Source organism: Dipodomys spectabilis, unplaced genomic scaffold, assembly GCF_019054845.1.
Source record: "Dipodomys spectabilis isolate Male_0828 unplaced genomic scaffold, ASM1905484v1 ptg000017l, whole genome shotgun sequence".
Lineage (NCBI taxonomy): Eukaryota > Metazoa > Chordata > Mammalia > Rodentia > Heteromyidae > Dipodomys > Dipodomys spectabilis.
Genome location: NW_024870694.1, coordinates 19367989 through 19389327, shown reverse-complemented (window position 1 = coordinate 19389327; position 21339 = coordinate 19367989). Strand labels below are relative to the sequence as shown.

The 21339-nt window shown below is 41.7% G+C and overlaps 1 protein-coding gene across 3 annotated transcripts in view; it reads right to left on the bottom strand.

Moving 5' to 3' along the window:
• Positions 1-21339, bottom strand: part of Etv5 (ETS variant transcription factor 5) — a 72601-nt gene that overhangs the window by 11739 nt on the left and 39523 nt on the right. For all 3 annotated transcript variants that reach the window (XM_042668929.1, XM_042668921.1, XM_042668938.1), the window contains exons 8-10: positions 9915-10174; positions 7951-8010; positions 90-158 (exon numbers count right to left, since the gene is read on the bottom strand). In XM_042668929.1, the coding sequence (XP_042524863.1) occupies positions 90-158; positions 7951-8010; positions 9915-10174 (389 nt within the window). The remainder of the gene's footprint in view (positions 1-89; positions 159-7950; positions 8011-9914; positions 10175-21339) is intronic.

Below are 21339 nucleotides of genomic sequence, written 5' to 3'. Positions count from 1 at the left end.
GAAGGAGGTGTTACTGCTGTGTAATTTAGCTTGGTGAGACAGTGGAGTTCTGACATCACTGAGTATCAAACCTTGGATGAACATCTTACCTTCCAGTCTCTCAGGTACCACACAGGTGTCATCGAAGTATAACCGGGGATCTTTTTCATATGAAAAACCTGAAGGAGTTTAAAGAGAAAGATCACAATGCTGACCAGATCCTCTGTATTGCTGTAAAACTATGGACTGCAAGGCTGAAGCAGAATTCCATCATTTCAAGTTCTAAGACCTACAGCAGTATTTTCAGGGACTTCCAAAGGACTTGGACATCAGGTTCTGATACAATCACCGTGTTTTGCTTAGGATAACATCAATTCCTGCTATCAGAGCCAGAGCTGCAGGAAGCACTGAATCACCCGTAGGTTCCTTCACAGCTTGCTTATGCCGTCTGCGTAAGTCAGTGTGGTTGTGACTAAGCCTTACATCTGAAAAGACATCTTGTCTATTTCAGTTGACCTAGATGGATGATTTATTTGATCTGCACATAATCTACCATTTTCTTTGATTTCAACCTTCTCTACAAACTTGTCCAGGTCACCTACATACCTCCTTTGATTATAAAAGAGCATGGAAGGTAAAGAACACTACCTGCCTGAGTCAGTCATGCTTGTAATCCTAGCTGCTCAAGAGGCTGAAATCTGAGAATCACAGCTCAGAGCCAGCCCAAAGGCAGGAAAGTCCATGAAATGCTTATCTCCAATTAACTACCAAAAGAGCTGGAAGTAAAGATGTGACTCAAATGGTATAGAGTGCTAGCCTTGAATAAAAGAAGCTTAAGGACAGTGCCCAGGCCCTGACTGGTGTGCAAACCAAAGCGGACAACAGACCTTCTGGATAGGATCCCAAGCTCCACGCAGCCCAGCCTGTCTCAGAGGATGAGAGCTGCATGGACAGCTCTTTCTCAGATTACTTTTCAGGAAGAGGCCCGACAAGCTACTGTCTAATAAATGAGGCCTCCTTGGGCTTGGGACCCAGTCGATTCACCTGGCTATAGAGTAAATTATTTGCGTACTGACACCTAGAAGGGGTTAGTTTCCTTAGAAACTAACAAGAATTTCCAGTGAATCAAAAAATCCCCTGAGTAAAAAAGTTAAGATATGATCCTGCGATTTTCTTTACAACCAGCCCAGATCTACTAGACGCTCAGCAGGACCAGCATTATTTTAAGAGGCCTGAAGAAAACCAACCCTGCCTAGAGGACATGGAGATTGTTTTGAAGTTTGTATTACTCATCTTTCTCTGCTACTCAACTCTATCAAAGGAAGTCTACTTCACTGGCATTTGTTTATTATTGGATTCACTTTTTGAGATGAGGTACTGTGCTAGAAGAGCAGGTAGTTAGTGTTAGGTTTTTAAAAAGAGGTAGCCGAGTAAGAACTGCACCACACACGTGGTATTCAGGTAAGGGGTAGGTTTATTCAGTAGACCTGCTGGGACCAGGCAAGGTTGGCACTCCACGCGGCTGGCAAAAGAAAAAGGGCTGTCTGGCCGCGGTTTAGGCCTTATATAGGGTAGGGGGTGGGGAAGGGTGTGTCCAGGTAAAGGGAAGTGGGATCAGGTGGGAGAAAGGTGTGGCCACATCAGGTTAAGATGTGACCTCAGCGGATGCGGATGTGACCTGTTCCAGGTGTCCCAGTTGCCTAGGTAACGCAGGTACTGGGCGAGGTCTGTTCGCCGTCCAGGAATGGACCTTACAGTTAGGAGAATATAGATTTGGTTGTTCTCCACTAAAGGAGTCACACAATAAAGGGGAAAGTGGCGCTGTAGCTCAAGTGATAGAGGGCTACCCTTGAGCTGAAGAGCTGAGGGACAGCACCCAGGCCCAGAGTTCAAGCCCCACAACCGACAAAAAAAAAAAATTAATTAATTAATTAAAAAATAAAAATAAAGGGGAAAAGAAAGGAGACAAATGTAGTGTGGAAGTTAAAGAGGGTAGCCAGATGGACCTTAATTAACTGTGATTTTTGTTGATGTCAATGCTAAGTGCCTGGGTACTGTCCCTGAGCTTTTTTGCTTGAAGCTCATACTCTACCACTTTGAACTTCAGTGCCACTTCCAGTTTTCTGGTGGTAAACTGCAAGAGTATCACAGTGAGCCCTGGGAAGGGCTGTTCCAACCGTAATCCTCAGCTCTCAGCCACTTGAGTAGCTAGGATTATAGGCATGAGCCACTAACTTTATTCCTCTACACTCCAGTTTCCTCATCAGGGAGGACTAAGGAGAGAATAATTCCTACTCATAATATTGTCACCAGAATTTAATGGGTTAATTATATGGTGTGTTCCATTGATCAATTGCTGTATCTTTACAACTCAGTGCCAAGAATAGCTCCTGGTACTTGAGTGCCCAATAAATGATAGCTTAAAAAAAAAACAAAACCCACAGTAATTGCTGTTGTGATAAGGACTATTAAGCAATTAACTGGAATGTGAGAAGCTCTATTGCACATCCTGTCATGGAATCTGAATTCCTTGAGGATAAAGATCATACACTGTCCTTGAGTTTAGTAAGTCTGCCAGACACATTTGAATATATGAGATTCTGTAATTTCTATTTTAAAATATGTATTTAAACAAGACAGGCACCAGTGGCTCACGCCTATAATTCTAGCTACTCAGGAGGATGAGATCTGAGGATTGTAGTTCAAAAGCCAGCCTGGGCAGGAAAGGCCCTGAGACTCTTATCTCCAATTAACCACCAGAAAACTGGTGCTGTGGCTCAAGTGGTAGAGCATGCAGCCTTGAGCTGAAGAGCTCAGGGACAGCACCCAGGCCCAGAGTTCAGGCCCTACAGCCAACAAAATAAATAAATAAATTTTAAACAAAACAATGTTGCCAGGTATAAGTGACTCACACCTATAACCCTACAACTCAAGAGGCTGAGACCTGAGTATTGTGTTCAAACCCCAGTCTGGCAAGAAAGTCTGTGGGACCAAGTTCAAGCCTCAATACTGATTGGCATAAACAACAAATGCTTACTTAAGTAAAGGATTCAGTAACTCCTGATAAATTTGTTTTCAAAGTTGGTGCTAGGAACTGATTTTAACAACAGTAGATATAACTCATATTCTCAATAAGACATTCCAGCCATGATAAAGTAGTAGGAAGGAAACTACTTCAAAGTGTACACACCTGTCAAACTTGCCGTCTTTCTCTTTTGAGCTTTTTCTGCCTGAGGTAAGGATAAAACATTCACAGCCTCATGAATTGTGATTAAATCCTCAGTTTGGGTTTTTAAAACTAATCAAATGAAGGCCTGCTATGCGAAGTAAGGGTTTGGGTGCATATTGTGATTTCTAGTTCACACCACATGTGGTCTTCTAAAACATCTGGAAGATGCTCCTGGTTTAAGTGAATTTTAGTCAGTTGAATTCACACCCAGCAGTTATTTCAGTTGTGGCCACAACCACCTCATCACCCACTCAAATAAGAGCGGCAGGAAGGAAGAACCTGCTTGTGGGGTGAAGTAGAAATAAAGGATTCAAAACATTACGCAAGGACTCCAGGTGAGCACCAGACAAGAATGACTATCTTGGCAATCACAGATGCCAATCAGAAACATTTGTTTTGCTAACAGTTTTCATGGGTGTCTGTGGTCAAGCTCTCCGAGGATAGAAAATCCATGCTAGAGCAATTTAGAGCAATTAAAAATGCTGGTCTCTTTCAAGCTAATGTCTTCAGTGTGTGGGGCGGGGGGGTGGGGAGGGGGCGGTCAGGGAAAGGGAAGGGAAAGAGTGTGGAAGAAAAATACACACAAACTCATCAGAGTCTGTGTATAGTAAGCAACCCAATGCCTTACTAAAAATATTTCCCTAAGAGCATGCTCCTTCCTAAACGTTGTAATTATGCAAAACGTTTTCCTCGCTCTCCTCTCCCACTCCCTCCTTGTTTGCCTGCTGCAGACATCAATTGCTTCTGTAGAAACATCCAGGAACCTGGAAGAGAGCCCCACACAGCTGTTTCTATCGCAGATTCACAGCCGCGTCTACCATAGCCAGTGGTCCAGATCTGGACACTCCTCTTTTGAACATCATCTGGCAGCTTCCAGTCTTAGAGCCTCTCACCCTGGAATGTCTGATTGTCGCACCAGGTGAAAACTGGACACTGCAAGGTTTTAAGACAGGTCCTGATGGTTCACTCCTATACTCCTTGCTACTCAGGAGGCATGGATCTAAAGATTATGGTTCAAAGCCAGCTCAGGCAGAAAAATCCCTGAGACTCTTTATCTCCAACCAGCAAAAAGCTGGAAGTGGAAGTGTGGCTCAATTGGTAGAGCTCAAGTCTTGAGTAAAAAATCCAAGTGAGAGCACTGAGACCCTGATTTTAAGCCAAATGTCCTCTAAGTGATTCAAAGGAATAGTCAAAGTTGAGAATCTCTGCAGTACAGTGGCATCACATCTTCTGCGGGGCTTGAAAAACAGTGTACCGGGCTCTACACCTTGGAAGTTCCGATTTTATAGGGCTAAACTGAGTCCTGAGAATCTGTACTTCCAACAGGTTACTGGTAAAGCTGATGCCACAGGCTTGGGGAATTCCACTGCCCTAAGATACTTAGGGACAGATGCATTTGGCAGCAAGTAAGATATTTATCTGGGGAAGCTATTCTAATGAAAAAAAAACCACCTTCCTGATTACAGTGTTTAGAAGAGAAGTCCAAAACTTACCACATAGCCTACAAAGGTAACTTTTAAGCCCTAGCCTAACTCTTAAGGCCTTTTATATCTCACAAGTTTTATCTTAGTCCTCAATAGGGCTTGTTTTTGTCAAATGAGCTAACAGATTTGCTATTGTCATTCATTCACACAGGAGCTATTCATTCAGTAAATGTTCCTAGCAGCTCTGACAGCTCAATTATCCGCCCCCTATTCTCTGAATCCTCATCAAGTTAATTCTTTTAAGAGATCCCAAATTCTAAATATCTGCGATGATGCACAAAACATCGTGAAAAAAACCAGGACCCTCCTCACAAAGTAAAAGAAAAATAGTAGTAAATGCTTCAAAAATGTCATAACCCTGTTAACTCAGAAACTTTGGAAATTTAGTTTCGAGAATTAATCTCAAGGGGATCTGAAAAGGATTTAATTAGATAAATGCTTATTTCTAATTTTCTAATCACCTGGAAATATCTACATTTTCATTACGAAGTAATCAGTTAAATGCATACCCATGCAGTGCAGCCACTAGGGAGGAAAGCACAGGAATATTGGATAGTATGGCTTACACGGTGTACAGTGTGGAGGGAGGGATACTATGGACTGTCAGGTCCTGCGAGCTAAGCTTAAAATTCTGGCTCTACCTTCCTAGCCATAGGAAGCTTAGCAAATCTCTGAAGCTTAGCAACATCTCTGGTTCTCAAATTATACTAGATAGCTAACAGGAATTTCTATTTTACATGGCTTGTGGGAGGACTAAATGACTTAAAATACATGTGAAACATATTGGAAATTGAATGACTTGTTATTAAAAGAAATAGCCTATAAAATAATTTTAAATGATTGATATGAAACATTTATATATGCATAAGGAGGGGAAAAAAAAAAAAAACACAGAAGCTGGGTGCCAGTGGCTCACACCTGTAATCCTAGCTATTCAGGAAGCTGAGATCTGAGAGCCGCAGTTCAAAGACAGCCTGGGCAGGGAGTCCATGAAACTCTTATCTCCAATAAACTACTCGGAAAAGGTCAAAGGTAGTGCTGTGGCTCAAGTGGTAGAGTGCTAGCTAGAATTAAACAAAAAGTTGCTCAGGGACAGCGCCCAGGTCAGAGTTCAAGCCCCAGGACTGGCCAACACACACACACACACACACACACACACACACACACACACACACACACATTCTGTCTCTCAATCTCTCTCTCACGCACGCACACACACACACACACACACACACACACACACACACACACAATTACAGCAACTATATAGCAAGTGAATGGATTATTTCTGAACAGTGATATTTCATTTTTATCTGTGCCTCTCGGCATTTTTTAAATTTTGTATAATCAGTATGTATTGCTTATGGTAAGAACATAATAAAAGAAATTCATAGGCTAAACAAAACTTGCTAAAAACAAGTTCCTCTAGGAAACAGATTCCAGCTCTGTTCTGGCTACTTCCTTGAAATCATATGCTGCAGAACAACTATGCATCTATTTGTTCTAAATTACCCTTACCCCAATTAGGTCAGTGCTAACGAAGGTGAAATCACAGACTCAACTCTGCCCACTGCTCTTGTTCCTAATTAGAGTAAGATTATCTTTGAGACTTGCTCAATTAGCGGGTTTCAAAGGGACTCGGCATAAGAACTTGAACTGACATAATGGCCTTAATATAAAACTATCATCTTTACATACAAATAAACATGAAGATGTAATTAATTTAGGCATGTGGGTAAACTGCCTTATATCCATTCTCATGTTTCTCCTTTGAGGTACTTTTAATTTATCCAATTAGCAAACATTTCTTTTGTGTCCACCTATACAGCATTTTGTCCACAAAATACCTCCAAACAGTCACATCAACCTACTTGCTCCATTCCCTACTTCCTTCCACCCATGGGCAGCTCAAAAACTTCCCATCATGGAATACCCAAAACTTATTTGCCATTTTAAAAGTTGAAACCATTCATTATATAATAATTACAATGAAGAGCTGCCCCAAGCTAAAACTTAGAAACATGTTTAAAAATTATTTGTTTTGGCCAAGTGTGGTGGTATGTCCTTGTAATTCTAGACACTCAAGAGGTAAAGATCAGGAGGATGGTTGTTTTAGGTCAATCCCAGGCAAAAAATTACTGAGAACCCCCACCTCAACCAAGTCAGGTGTGGTGATGTATGCCTATAGTTCCAGCTACTGGGAAGAATAGGTAGGAGGGCAATCTAAGGCAAAACTTTAGTTAACAATGATTTAAAACAAAGAGGTGGGAGTGTGGTGAAAGTGACAGAGCACTTTCTAGAAAATTTGGGGCCCTAAGTCTAGTACCAATAAACAAATAAAATACTGTTTAGTTTTCTTTTTTTTTTGGTCGGTCATGGGGCTTGAACTCTGGGCCTGGGCTCTGTCCCTCAGCTCTTCAGCTCAAGGCTAGTGCTCTACTACTTGAGCCACAGCGCCACTTCCAGTTTTCTAGTGGTTTATCAGAGATAAGAGTCTCATGGACTTTCCTGTCCAGGCTGGCATTGAATCCCGATCTTCAGATCTTAGCCTCCTGAGTAGCTAGAATTACAGACATGAGCCACCAGCACCCAGCTCTGTTTAGTCTTCTTTAGACAAGGTTTTACTAAGTAGTCCATACTTGACTTGAACTGTGATTTCTGATAAGTACTACTATACTCAGCTTTAATATTATTTTGTCAAGTGTTCCTTCAAAGCATATCAGACCACCCTCACTGACCGAATTCCCAATTCTAGTGTAGGCTGACATTATTTGGAAATGTGGGAACCAAGTGAGTTCCTTTTTCCTTCAAATTGTCCTAAAACTCATGAAGTTCAAGTCACTGCTATTAAAGATGAGGATGAAAACCAAGGTAACTGGGCAAAAATGCAAGACTCTACCTGAAAAACAAACTAAAAAAGCAAAAAGTTTGGGGACATGATACAATTGGTAGAGCGCTTGCCTACCAAGTATGAGGCCCTGAGTCCAAGCTCCAGTACTAGCAATGAAAGAAAAGGAAAGAAAGCAAAGAAAGAAAGAAAGAAAAAAAAAGATAACCGCTCCTACAGTAGTTAAGAATATGCCTCAAAAATCTATGTGCAAAACATCTAAAATTACCATCAGTTAGCTCCATATTTATGAGCTAAGAAACTACATCCTATAATCTCAAATCTCAGTGTACAGACAGTAATTTTAAATTTGAACATTAAGAATCAACCAACCAACCAATCAACCAATCTCAAGCAAATAAATTCCTTACCTTCATGGCTGCTGGAGAAATAGCCCCCTCTCATGTAGGATGACTGGCAGTTAGGCACTTCTGAAAGAGAAACACAGGTGAACGCTCATCAATAATTTCTGAAGCAGCACACAGTCATCTTGGTATGAAAGCCCTTAAACCTTCTCATTTCTCATTTCTGGCTTTGTCCTGAGAAAGAGATACACCCCATAAGCTATGTGGAAATACTATAACCTGGAAAAGAAGATACTCCTTACCAAGAGTCTTGGGAGGAAATAAATGATGCCTACTCTCATAATTCACAAATCTTACTAATCAGTGAACACCAAATCTCATGACAAAGCTAATGGTAGGGGGAAATTTTTCGTTTTCAAAAATCCTTAGCTTCCCAGCGTTAGAATGAGGAAGAAGATGTTTCTTTACATCTTTCTCAACTTATTCTTTTACAGATGAGGGTTATATCCAATTCTGCTCCAAGGGGTGGGGCTATTTTCAGATCAAAGGGATTTGAAGATCTGAAATTCTGAAGCCAGGACAAGAACCAGCAGAGGTCAGGATTTGGCAAGCACAATTTCAATTTTTTTTTTTTTTGGGGGGGGGGGGGGGGGTCAGTTGTAGGGTTTGAACTCTGGGCCTGGGCGCTGTCCCTGCGCTCTTCAGCTCAAGGCAAGCACTCTACCGCTTTGAGCCACAGCAGCAGTTTTCTAGTAGTTAATTGGAGATAAGAATGTCATGGACTTTCCTGCCTGGGCTAGCTTTGAACTGTGATACTCAGATCTCAGCCTCCTGAGTAGCTAGGATTATAGGCGTGAGGCACCGACACCAGCCACATCTAATTTTTCTGTCATAAAACATCAGATGTATGTCTCCCTCAGCCTACCTTCTCAACCCCTCCCATGACCAGTTTTTTCCAGAATAGAGCAATTTATGTTACTTCAGAGAAAGCCCTGAGCAAATTCTATTCTAATCTATTCCAACTGCAAAAACCATTCAAGTTCATACTATACCAACTTTTCCCATGATCTTAAGAAAAACACCTTAAAAAAAAGGTTGAAAATCTACCAGCTACCCTCAGATTGCTTTAGCACGAAGGAGAGGAAAAGTTTTTTTTTATCATTTCTGAAGGGTGACAAGAAACCAAAAAAAGGCCAAATAGTTTCTAAATGTGTAAGGTGCCAAAATCCAATTCTCCTTTCTCTTAATTGTCCTATTTAGTTAATGACCCTGGCCCTCGACTAGACATTATGAAGCAGTGAATGAGTTGGAGGAAAGTTGAGACGGCTTTACCTACTTCAAGTACTGAAGTTTCTAGGCAAGAGGCATCTCCCTAACGAAACAAGTGCTTACACGTTACACCTCCAAGAGACAAGAACTTCTCCAGCTGCAATGGGGCTGCAAAGACCTGTAAATTCCATGAAGTAAACAAGGAAGGCTTTTCAACCATATAGTCAGCACCCTGTAACAGCTAGAAAGTATGAGGTGCTTTCTCAGAACCAAACTCATTTCCAGCAGAGAACTATGTCTTACACATGGGCTCTTTTCTTTCAATCATACACGGTGTTTTAAGGAGTCTGTTATATTAAAAACCAAAGCCACCGAACAGCACAGGACAAAAGGAATGGCATTCCTTGTGTCCAGAGATAGAATACCAGCATTCTTCAGGCCAGATTCAGTGGTACTTTACACCAATTTGGATGCCTACTACACCTCCATCTGCGCTGCTTCTCTCTTTCATTTTGTATTTAGCTATGCATAAATGTCTGCTGTAACTAATTCATTTATTCTCGAAGGGCACTTTTCCTTTCACTTCTGGTGGTATAATTGAGGATGGAACCCCAGTACTTTTCCATGCTATCCACCAACGTTCATATGCAGTTGGCTGGAGGCAAATCTGACATTACTCCACAAAGCCTCGCAGATAGAAGTCAGTACTGAGCTGAGGGATGAGTGTAAGAATAAAGAAACGAGAACATGACTGAGCCCACCTGAATCAACGCAGTAATCCCGGGGCTCCTGCTTGATTCCCATTGGTGACTGGAACCCATGCGTAGGGGGACCTGGCATCCCAGTGACCCCATGTTCATAGAGAGGGTCGTGGTATTCCTGCTTGAATCCCTGAGGGGGTGGGGGAGCTGCAGGGACAATAGGCTCTGACATTTGCCGGTGGTAACTGGGGCGATTATCTCCAGGAACTCCTGACTGAGGAGGGTAGGGGTGGCAGGGTTCAGACAGCTGTCTCTGAAATCTGTAAGAAAACAGAAGTTATACTGTTTAAGGTATAATGAATAAATATGTCCGATGATCAGACTGAACATGAATATGGAAGGCCAAGTAATTGCAACTATCACTAAAATACAGATACATTCTTTAGTAGTTATTTATTCTGTCACCTGTAGATAGGATTACAATTTTAAAAGTAAAGAATCTACATTCGTTTTTTTACTTTTACCAGCCCTGGGGTTTGAACTCGGAGCCTGGGCACTGTCCCTGAACTGCTTTTGCTCAAGGTTAACACTCTACTACCACTTCCGTCTTTTTTTCTGTTTATGTGTACTGAGGAACTGAACCCAGGGCTTCATAAATGCTAGGCAAGCACTCTACCACTAAGCCACATTTCCAGCCCAGAATCTACATTTTTAACCAGTTAGAAGGGAAAAAAAAATTAAATCTTCAAGTTGCAATCAAAAAGATCCCAAAATTCTAGGAGTAAATGTGTAGGTCAAGTAAGAATAAAATCTTTGCTGAATACTAGCAGTTCATCCCTATAAGCCTAACTGCCCAGGAGGCTGAAACCTGAAGGGTCACCATTCCATGCCAGTCTGAGCAAAAAAGCCCAAGGCTCCATCTATAATCAATCAGGAAAAAGCCAGGCTAAAGATGTGGCTCAAGTAGTAGACCACCAGCCATAAGCAATAAAACCAAGTGATAGAGTGCCTCAGTTGAAGACTCAGTAGTAAAAAAAAAAAAAATTAAAAAATATTAGAATATTAAAATTGTTTTATGAGGTTAGGTATTGTGGCACATTCCTGTAATATCAATATTCAGTAAGTGGAGGCAGGAGAACCTTGAATTTGAGGCTAGCCTGGACTATATAGGCAAGATCCTATTAAAAAAAAAAAAAAAAACAGAAGGAAGGAAAGGAAAGTAAGGGAAGGAAGGAGGGAGAGAGAGAGAAAAGGAAGAAAGGGAAGGAGGGAAGGAAGGAAAGAAGGAAGGAAGGAAGGAAGGAAGGAAGGAAGGAAGGAAGGAAGGAAGGAAGGAAGGAAGGAAGGAAGGAAGGAAAAATTGTTTTCTGAGGAAAGAAAGCCATCTAAAGCAAAAACGTTTAGGGCTTTGAATTTGTTGTTTCACTGAAAATGTTTCTATAAAAGGAAGTATCTTTTCAATCAACTTGACAAGATAATTCTACATTTTATTAATTTCTTTTCCTCTTTTGAGATAGGACTTTGTTATGTAACCCAGGCTGATGACAAATTTTTTATCTTCCTGCCTCTGCCTCCTGAGTGTTGATATTATAAATATATGCTACCACACTCAACTAAAAATATGAGATAATTTTTGTGAAGAAATAATGACCCATTAGGTATCGACACACATTATACAGCTGTAATTAAAAACTTAATACAAAGAATGAAAAATGGATTGGCAAGTAACTAACTACACAAAGTTAAAAACTGTCAAGTATCAAGAGTATTCCAAAATTTAGTACTTATTCAAGTTAGTATTTCAAACTAGCAGGGGGAGAGGAGGAGTTAGACTGCATTTTACACCACATGCCAAACTCAATTCCATCTGAATTAAAGACTTCAATATAAAAAGCAAAATTATAATGTGAAAATAAATACATACATATGAAAACTTACATAATTTTAGAATGAGAGAAAACCTTCCCAGTTATGTCAACAGCAGAAACCATGAAGATAAACATGGATATACCTCAGTATATATATTTCTGAGTCAAAAAAAACACCAGAAGGTATGTATATTTCTGAGTCAAAAAAACACCAGGAGCACGCCTGTAATCCTAGCTACTCAGGAGGCTGAGATCTGAGGATCGCGGTTCAAAGCCAGCCCGGGCAGGAGAGACTGTGAGACTCCTATCTCCAATAAACCACCAGAAAACCAGAAGTGGTGCTGTAGCTCAAGTGGTAGAGCGCTCGCCTTGAGCTGAAGAGCTGAGGGACAGCGCCCAGGCCCAGAGTTCAAGCCCCACGACCGACCAAAAAAAAAAAAAAAAACACCAGGAGGTGTTTTTTTGTGGCTCATACCTGTAATCCTAGCTACTCAGGAGGCTGAGATCTGAGGACTGTGGTTCAAAGTCAACCGGGGCAGGAAAGTCCATGGAACTCTTATCTCCAATAAACCATTAGAAAACTGGAAGTAGTGCTGTGGTAGAGCGCTCCCCTTGAGCTGAAGAGCTGAGGGACAGCGCCCAAGCCCAGAGTCAAGCCCCATGACTGACCAAAAAACAAAGCAAAAAAAAAACCCCAGAAACAAAACCAAAAGGAACATATCAAAGTGGGAAGGGGGAGGGGGAAATATCTGCAATAGTCAGAAAATACCAGAAACAAAAACCAAAGTAGGGGGAAAAAGTATATAGTACAACAGAGTAACATTAATACTGATGGCTGAGCATTCTTCTAGATTTCTTTTTCTTTTTGAGACAAAGACTCCCTATGTAGTCCAGTCCAGAAAGGCTTCTTCAAACTCAAGATCTCCTTGTCTCTATCTTCAATTTCCGGGATTATAAGCATATACTACCATACTCTGCTTGACAAAGCTTTTACATAACAAAGATTAACATTATGGTTTAAATAAATGGACACTTGCTGGGCACCGGTGGCTCAAGCCTATAATCCTAGCTACTCAGGAGGCTGAGATCTGAGGATCATGGTTCAAGGCCAGCCTGGGCAGGAAAAGCTGTAAAACCCTTAATCTCCAATAAACCACCAGAAAACTGGAAGTGGTGCTGTGGCTCAAGTGGCAGAGCACTAGCCTTGAGCTGAAGAGCTGAGGGACAGTACCCAGGCCCAGAGTTCAAGCCGTGTGACTGACCAAAAAAAAAAAAAAAAAGGACAATTTTATAACAATAATAATAAAAAATGTAAAGGGTAAAACAAATAATTAAAGAATACTCATAAGTTTAAATGTTTGATTTCATCAGTAACCAAAAAAGTATTTTCATCTTAACCCAGAGGATGATCAGGCAGCTAATAATTCTGGGTCTGTACATAAACAACACTTAAGTCACAGATGATACATACAAAGTCATCACTAATGCAAATGTCTAACAAGAGTACAAGGTACACAATCACTTTGATGAAACCAGTCATCAAATATAATGTAACCATACTTTTGATGATAGATTAGGCAGACAATTAATATATAGAGCATCAAAGTTTTGCAAAAGTAAGATACAACCACGGTAGTCAAACAAAATAACAAAGATTTATACTAAATAGTAACATTGCTTGTATACACAAAGGTGATTTTCATCTATGGTTTAACAATAAATATTTTACAACAAAATAAAGCAAGATTAATCCGTGAGTATCCTTAATACTCTTTTAAGTCAGATCCATCCAGATGCCTGCCAATTGCCCTTTACAGGTCAGAGAAGTTTGAAACCTTCAGGTGATGCCATTTCCTAGGGAGGTGGTACTTGGGTTTGTTTACTTATCTGTGACAAGGGAATGTATTATCCTCTCAATGCTTCTGGAATGATGAACCACAATCATGTCTATGTATTGCTGTTGCTATGGCCCTAATTTTTGATATATTGAGATGTATTTCCAAGAGCAGGTGTGGAGGTTAGACACAAATGACCCTCAATTCACAATGTAAGCATTAGGCACTAACCTATGTGGATAAAGAAAAGCACTTGTAGCTAGGAACCAGTGGCCCACACCTGTAACCCTACCTTCTTAGGTAGGATCTGAGGATTGAAGTTCAAAGCTAACTAGGCAGGAAAACTGCTGAGACTCCCATCTCCAACTCCAAAGGGCCAGAAGGAAAGCTGTGGCTCAAGTGGTAGAGAGACAGCCTTGAACAAAAAAAGCTCAAGGTGGGGCTGGGAAGGTGGCTCAGTGGTAGAGTGCTTGCCTTGCATGCATGAGGCCCTGGGTTCGATTCCTCAGCACCACATAAGCAGAAAATAAAAAGCCAGGAGTGGTGCTGTGGCTCAAGTGGTAGAGTGCTAGCCTTGAGCTGAAGAGCTGAGGGACAGTGCCCAGGCCCAGAGTTCAGGCCCCACAACCCCCCCCCCCCAAAAAGCTCAAGGACAGTACCCAGACCCTGAGGTTCAAGTCCCAAGACTGGTACATGTGCACACGCACACACACACATTTGTGATCTCAAGCTGGAGCTAGAACTAGGGTTCAAGGGGAAAAAAAACAAAGCATTTAAAACATCTAATTTCAGTGAGTTTGAAAGCTTTACTTTTTATTTTGATGCTGGAGATCAAACCTAGGGGCTTCACCCATGCAAAGCAAACACAAAGTTGCTGCATTACATTTCTCAGACTCTCAATATGAAGGTTTTCTTTTTGCTAGGTTTTTTCTTTTGCACTTACTCGGGTGAAGCTCCTACCACTTGAGCCACACCTCTAGTTGACATTTTGCTGGTTATTCTAAAGATGGGAGTCTTGAAGACTTTTCTTCATGGGCTGGCTTCAAACCTTGATCCTCCAGGTTTTAGCCTCCTGAGAAGCTATGATCACAGGTGTGAGCCACCAGCACCCAACTCTCAGTATGTTTTTTTTTTTTGAAAAATTACCAGTAAATATAGTCCCAGATCATTAAGGTCTTATTCTAGCTTTAGCTTGGCTCTTACTAATTACTTTCATCTAATAATCTATGGCAACAGGTGAACAGATTTCTAGAACATCAAATTTCAAAATAAAATAGAGATCTTGGGGCAGACAAAACATGTTCTCAGACTCCACTGCCAGCAGCACGAGACCATGTTCCTATATGATCTCTGAGCAATTTTACATATTCATATCCTTTAGTCCCAGACACAAAAGCCTATCAATCTGTCCGGCTAATATTTTAAACACATTTTATCAACTACATAGGGTCCAATGGGTTGGGAGCCCTTCCCTGGGGTATGGTGTACACTTAAAACAGAGCTTGATTTTCAAGGTTGCTGTTATTTAAAGAAACTTTTCAAGGGTCTCTGAAGAAGTGTGAATTTGCAACTCAGGTTTAGGTTTGACATTTAGAATTCAGGCGCCAGCAGCATGCAGCAAACCTGAAGGGAATTTCTTTCAGAACAGAAACAGAAAGATAATCTTCAGGCTTTGTTTGTCTTAGGTGGCCCGACTTTATGCTACTTGGAAGGACAGTTAATAAGAGCACCCACCTCCCATGTTTGCTCTCCCTGTCCCCTCTGCCACCATCTCAGCATGTTCAAAGGTGACCTCCACAAGTCACTTCCTTTGATGGCTCTGCGATGGCTCAGTTCTGTAACCAGAGCCTCTGTAGCTGGCAGGACCCATGGTCCCACTTCTGCTTAGTTCTCATCTTCTCATCTTCCAGAATGAAACTCTAGCGTCAGCCTGGGATGGCCTCCTCAGGAAAAGGCACTTCCACATAGGCAAGGGCCGGCAGTCCTCCCTTCCTCTCCCTCTCTCTCTCTGTACACGCCAAAGATGCAAGGAACTCAGAGGCCTGGGGTCTGCAGGCCACATTTTGTCACTGGGACTGCTTAGCCCTGGTTGGTTTTGAGAGTGGGCGTAGCAGAGGGGATCTTGAGGGTAGCTCCCTACACCAAATTTGGAAGGAGGATTCTCAGCTAGCTGTTGTAATTGCTCCTATTTGTAGAGATTAATAAAGTAATTCAGTTCTTGGTTCTCAAAATACACTCGCTGACCTTCATTTGAACCCTCTTCTCTCAGCAATCCTTTTGAAGTATCTAAGAATGTGTCGTCCACACAAAACAGCGATGACAAAGATGCTGCTTTGTACTGGAGCCGGCCATCATTCCCACAGGAGGAGCAGCTCAGCCCTGACTTCTTCCTACCCCCATCCCTGACCCTAATGAGCTGAGCCAATTGAACTCACATTGAATGAGCAAAGGCAGACGCAATATCCAATAAGGGTTAGTTTTTTTTTTTTTTTGGTGCCAGTTTATTTAAAGAGCCAGTTATTTATTTATTTGTGGGATTTTTATAGCCTTTCCTCCCAAGAGCTCACCCACGCCACCAACATTTGGTTTACGTTATGAAAAACCGTCCGATGCTTTTTCTGCATTTCCTTTTCAGCCTCTGCTGCCAACAACACAGAGTAAATACAATGCTTATGAGGGGGAAAAGGGGAAGAAAGTGCAGATTCAATGAAGACTGCACAGAAGCTATGGGTGCCAGGTGAAGTGGTAATGGGTCAGGGATTGGTTTGGAGGTGATCTGTAAAAGCTGACAAGGGCCACACCACATACTTAAAGCTTTCTACTGAGGCTAAGGGAAGAGAATAGGAATTGAGACGCGGCACAGTCGATGGAAGGCTCTGGCTTAAGTCAGAACATCGTAGGCTGAAACCCAACCCACCTCTTACTTAAACGTATAACCTTGGGAGAGCGCTTGTAACTGTTCTGAACCTCAGTTTTCCTCTGAAATAGAAGAAAACAACCAGATCCGGGCACTGGTGGCTCACACCTGTAATCCTAAGCTTAGATCCGAAGATAGCAGTTCAAAGCTAGTCCAGGAAAGAAAGTCGGTGAGACTCTCCAATTAACTGCCAAAAAGCCGAAAGTAGAGCTGTGATTCAAATGGTAGAGGCCTCTGAGTTGAAAAAGCTAACGGCAGCACCCAGGTCCTGAGTTCAAGCCCTAATATGTGCAAACCAAAACAAACCAAAAACCAAAAACCAGAGCAGGGTGCTGGTCAGTCCTGCCTATAAGACTAGCTACTTAGGAGGCTGAGATCTGAGGATCATGATTTAAAGCCATCTCGGGCAGGAGAGTCCATGAGACTCTTATCTACAATTAACCACTGGAAAAGCATAAGTGGAGCTGTAACTTACTAGCCTTGAGCACCAAGAAGCTTAAGGACAGTGCACAGGCCCAGAGTTCAAGCCCCATGACTGACCCAAAAAAAAAAAAACCAGAACGTTTGTCTCAAGATCTACTGTAAAAAGGACATAAGGTAATGAATGTAACAAAGCCCAGCACACCAGTCACATGACCTTCAACACCCCCCCCCACAATACCCTAGTTAAAATCAGAAGGTATTCATACAAAGATCTACTGCATTTAAATAAGAGTTCATTAACTGTCTGTAACACCCAGTCTCCTTTTTCAGAAAGAATGCCACTTTATTCTTCAGTAGCTAGCTTTAAATGTTATGACAGGAAAATAAACACTAATGTGAAGAACTCGTGTGAAGCTATTGTTTATTTTCCTTCTGTGCAATAACAATCTAGACACTTCTACCTAGAAAAGCATACCAAGAATTCTGAAACAACCCTTAGAGCTCCTTCAAGCCTGTCAACAGTAAAGACTCGAACAGCCTCATCTCAAGTATTGTAAGACACTGAGAGGTGAGGAGCAACACACACTATGTCCTTTCTAGGACCTCGATGATTGTCTTAATTCTCAACATCCTGAGAGAAAAAAAAAACGGTGTTGTAAATAGGATATGCCTCTAAGATATTATATGGTGAAAGTATTACCTGTACACATACAACTTTAACCAGTCTGACAATTAAAGGGAGCTTTAAATTTTACCATTAAACATAAGAGCAACTAAAGTTTCTTTTAAGCAAGTGAGGATTCTTGAAAGTATAGTTTATGGAAGTAAACGTAATGTTTAAAAGTCAAACTGTCCCTAAGTGGTACTGTGGCTCAAGTGGTAGAGTTCTCGCCTTGAACTAAAGAGATCAAGGACAGCGCCCAGGCCCAGAGTTGAAGCCCCACGACTGACCCCCCCCCCCAAAATGTCAAACTGTCTTTAGAAGACAACCTTGACTAAATATCTTGGTTCTGATGTGATTTTATTTAATCCATATATTGTTACTATATGACATCTACTATTCTTCCATTTTCAGACAAAGAAACCAAACTGAAAAAAAAGCAAAGTGCCTGCCTCGTGTCCCACACTAGCAGAGCTGGGATTCAGTCCCGGGTCTGTGAATCTGACTCCAGAATCTTAGGCCTATGTCTGTAAAAATAGTTAAAGACTCTGGTAATAACATTTGAAAAATCTCATTGATTCAATATCCTCTGTATAAAAATTAGGAATGTAAGAACCCCAAGGTCAGGGGTTGGAAAGGTGGCTCAGTGGTACTTGCATGCATGAGGCCCTGGGTTCGATTCCTCAGCACCACATAAGCAGAAAAAGCTGGAAGTGGTGCTATGGCTCAAGTGATAGAATGCTAGTCTTGAGCTGAAGAGCTGAGGGACAGCGCCCAGGCCTAGAGTTCAGGCCCCATGATCGACAAAAACAAAAACAAGAAACAAAAAAACTCCAAGGTTAAAAGAAATAACAGAAAATACTTAGAACTAAACTTGGAACTGAATCAGGACTTGGGTAAGGAGATCCAATATTGATTGTCCAAATAGGGATACATTCAGGGGAGGAAGGAGAAACTACTAGCAGACAATGTCTAAGCCTTGTGACCTTAGAAATTCTTAATGTATGGTCATCCCAGCCTCAAGCCTACTTGGTTACATCCTTACATAATAAGAAAAAAATGGGGGCTGGGAAGGTGGCTCAGTGGTAGAGCGCTTGCCTTGCATGCATGAGAACCCTGAATTCTATTCCTCAGCACCACGTAAGCAAAAAGAAAAAAGCCAGAAGTGGCACTGTGGCTCAAGTGGTAGAGCCCTAGCCTTGAGCTGAGGGACAGTATCCAGGCCCAGAGTTCAGGCCCCACGACTGGAACCCCTCCGCCCCCCCCAAAAAAAAGAAAGAAAAAAATGTTAAGGGGCTGAGAATGTGGCTCAGTGGTAGAGTGCTTGCCTTGCATGCATGAGGCCCTGGGTTCGATTCCTCAGCACCACATAAGCAAAAGAAAAAAAAAGTTAAAAATTCTGAACGAATTATCTAAATAAAGAAGTCAGAAAACCACCACAACAAAGAGAAAATATAGCCAGGCACAGTGGCTCACGCCTGTCAAACTAGCTACTCAGGAAGCTGAGCTCTGAGGATCCCAATTCAAAGCCAGCCCAAGAAGGAAAGCCGATGCAACTCTCATCTCCAATTAACCATCAGAAATCAGAAACCAGAAGTGGTGGGGCTGGAAGGTGGCTCAGTGGTAGAGTGCTTACCTTGCATGCATGAGGCCCTGGGTTCGATTCCTCAGCACCACATAAGCAAAAAGAAAAAAAAAGCGGAAATGGTGCTGTGGCTCAAGTGGTAGAGCGCTAGCCTTGAGCTGAAGAGCTGAGGGACAGCGCCCAGGCCCAGAGTTCAGGCCCCACGACCAGACCCAAAAAAAAAAAAAAAGAAACCAGAAGTGGCACTGTGGTTGAAAGTGACAGAAGGCTAGCCTTGAGCAAAAGAGTTCAGGGACTGTGCCCAGACCCTGAGTTCAAGCCCCATGAATGACAAAAAAAAATATCAATACTGTAGTTTAGTAAAAGCATAAAACAATAAAATAGAAAATAGCCAACAGAGAAAATAAAGCAAGGCCAAGCTAATCTGATGAAAAGATAAATGTTTGCCAAGGAGCTGGGAAGGTGGCTCAGTGGTAGAGCGCTTGCCTTGCATGCATGAGGCCCTCAGTTTGATTTCTCAGCACCACATAAACAGAAAAGGATGGAAGTGGTGCTGTGGCTCCTAGTGGTAGAGTGCTAGCCTTGAGCTGAAGAGCTGATAGACAGTGCCCAGGCCCAGAGTTCAGGTCCCACGACCAACAACAACAACAACGAAGTCTGCCAAGACTAATAAAAGTAAAAAAGTGCTAAGTAATTAATATCAAGGCATAAAATGAGGCCGGGTACAATGGTTTACACCTGTAATCCTAGCTACCCAGGAGGCTGAGATCTGAGGGTAGCAGTTGGAAGCCAACTTCAGGCAGGAAACTGCATGAGACTCTTATCTCCAATGAACTACTCAAAAAAAGCTGGAAGTGGTATTGTGGCTTGAGTGACAGATTGCTTGCTTTGAGCAAAAGAAGCTCAGGCGAGGTAAGCCAAGAATGAAGAGACAAACGGTACATGGTCTCGCTGATAAGTGGATGCTAAATCCAAAATGTTAGGTGATACGACAAAACTAACAGGACTTAAGAAACAAAGAACTCCCGCTCATCTGGTTGAACCACTACTAAATATCCCCATGCTGCTGATCACAAATATGGTATATAACATGTGAACACTGTTATATATTACAGACTGTGATAGACAATTTGCTCCAGGAAAGTTAGAATGAACTTGTGACTTTGAAATTATGTAATCACTTAATCACAATCAAAAAAAAAAAAAAAGAACCTCGGGGAAGGGAGGGAGGGAGGGGATGGTAGGGGGAAAACAATGGAGGGGGTAACAATGTTCAAGAGGAAGTGTACTCATTACCTCATTCATGTAACCGTAACCCTCTGTATAGTATCTTTACAATAAAAAAAAAAAAAAAAAGATAAAACCATGAAAAAAAAAAAAAAAAAAAAAGAAGCTCAGGGACAGAGCCCTGGCCCTAAGTTCAAGGTCCTTTGCCCGTCCACCCCCACCCCCCCAAAAAAAAAAAGTCAGACTGGAATACACTGGAAACATATTTAGGAATGTAACAAGATCCCAGACCCCAATAACTAAAGTAAGCTAATGAAAGAAATGAGACAACCTTCAGATACTATAGAAAATTTTAAAATACTATGAATAATTTTGTCAATCAATTTTAAAACTCACATGAAAAGCCAACACATTACTAGGGAAAAAAATCTATTACTCAACTAGGTAAAATCCAGGGAAAAACTAAATGATGAAGACATTGAGCCAGAAATTTTAAAATTCCCATTAAAAAAAAAAAGTTAAAGCCGGGCGCCGGTGGCTTATACCCATAATCCTAGTTACTCAGGAGGTTGAAAAATGAGGGAGAGGAAATAAGTAGGAGAGGGAAGAGTAAGAATGTTGAAAGGAGTGACACTGATTAAGATGCACTGTTTTCAAAAATTGCTTTGTTGTTGAATGACAAGTCCTTTGACAACTACCTAAAGATAATTTAAAAAAACAACAATTGAAGAGCCTGCCGTAGATGGCTCACGCCTGTAACCCTAGCTACTCAGGAGGCTGAGATCTGAAGATCGTGGTTCAAAGCCAGCCCGGGCAGGAAAGTCCAGAAAACCAGAAGTGGCACTGTGGCTCCAGTAGTAGAGAGCTCACCTTGAGCTGAAGAGCTCAGGGGCAGTGCCCAGGCCCAGAGTTCAAGTCCCACAACTGACAAAAACATAAAAACAATTCAAGATTGGTTTTACATTATTG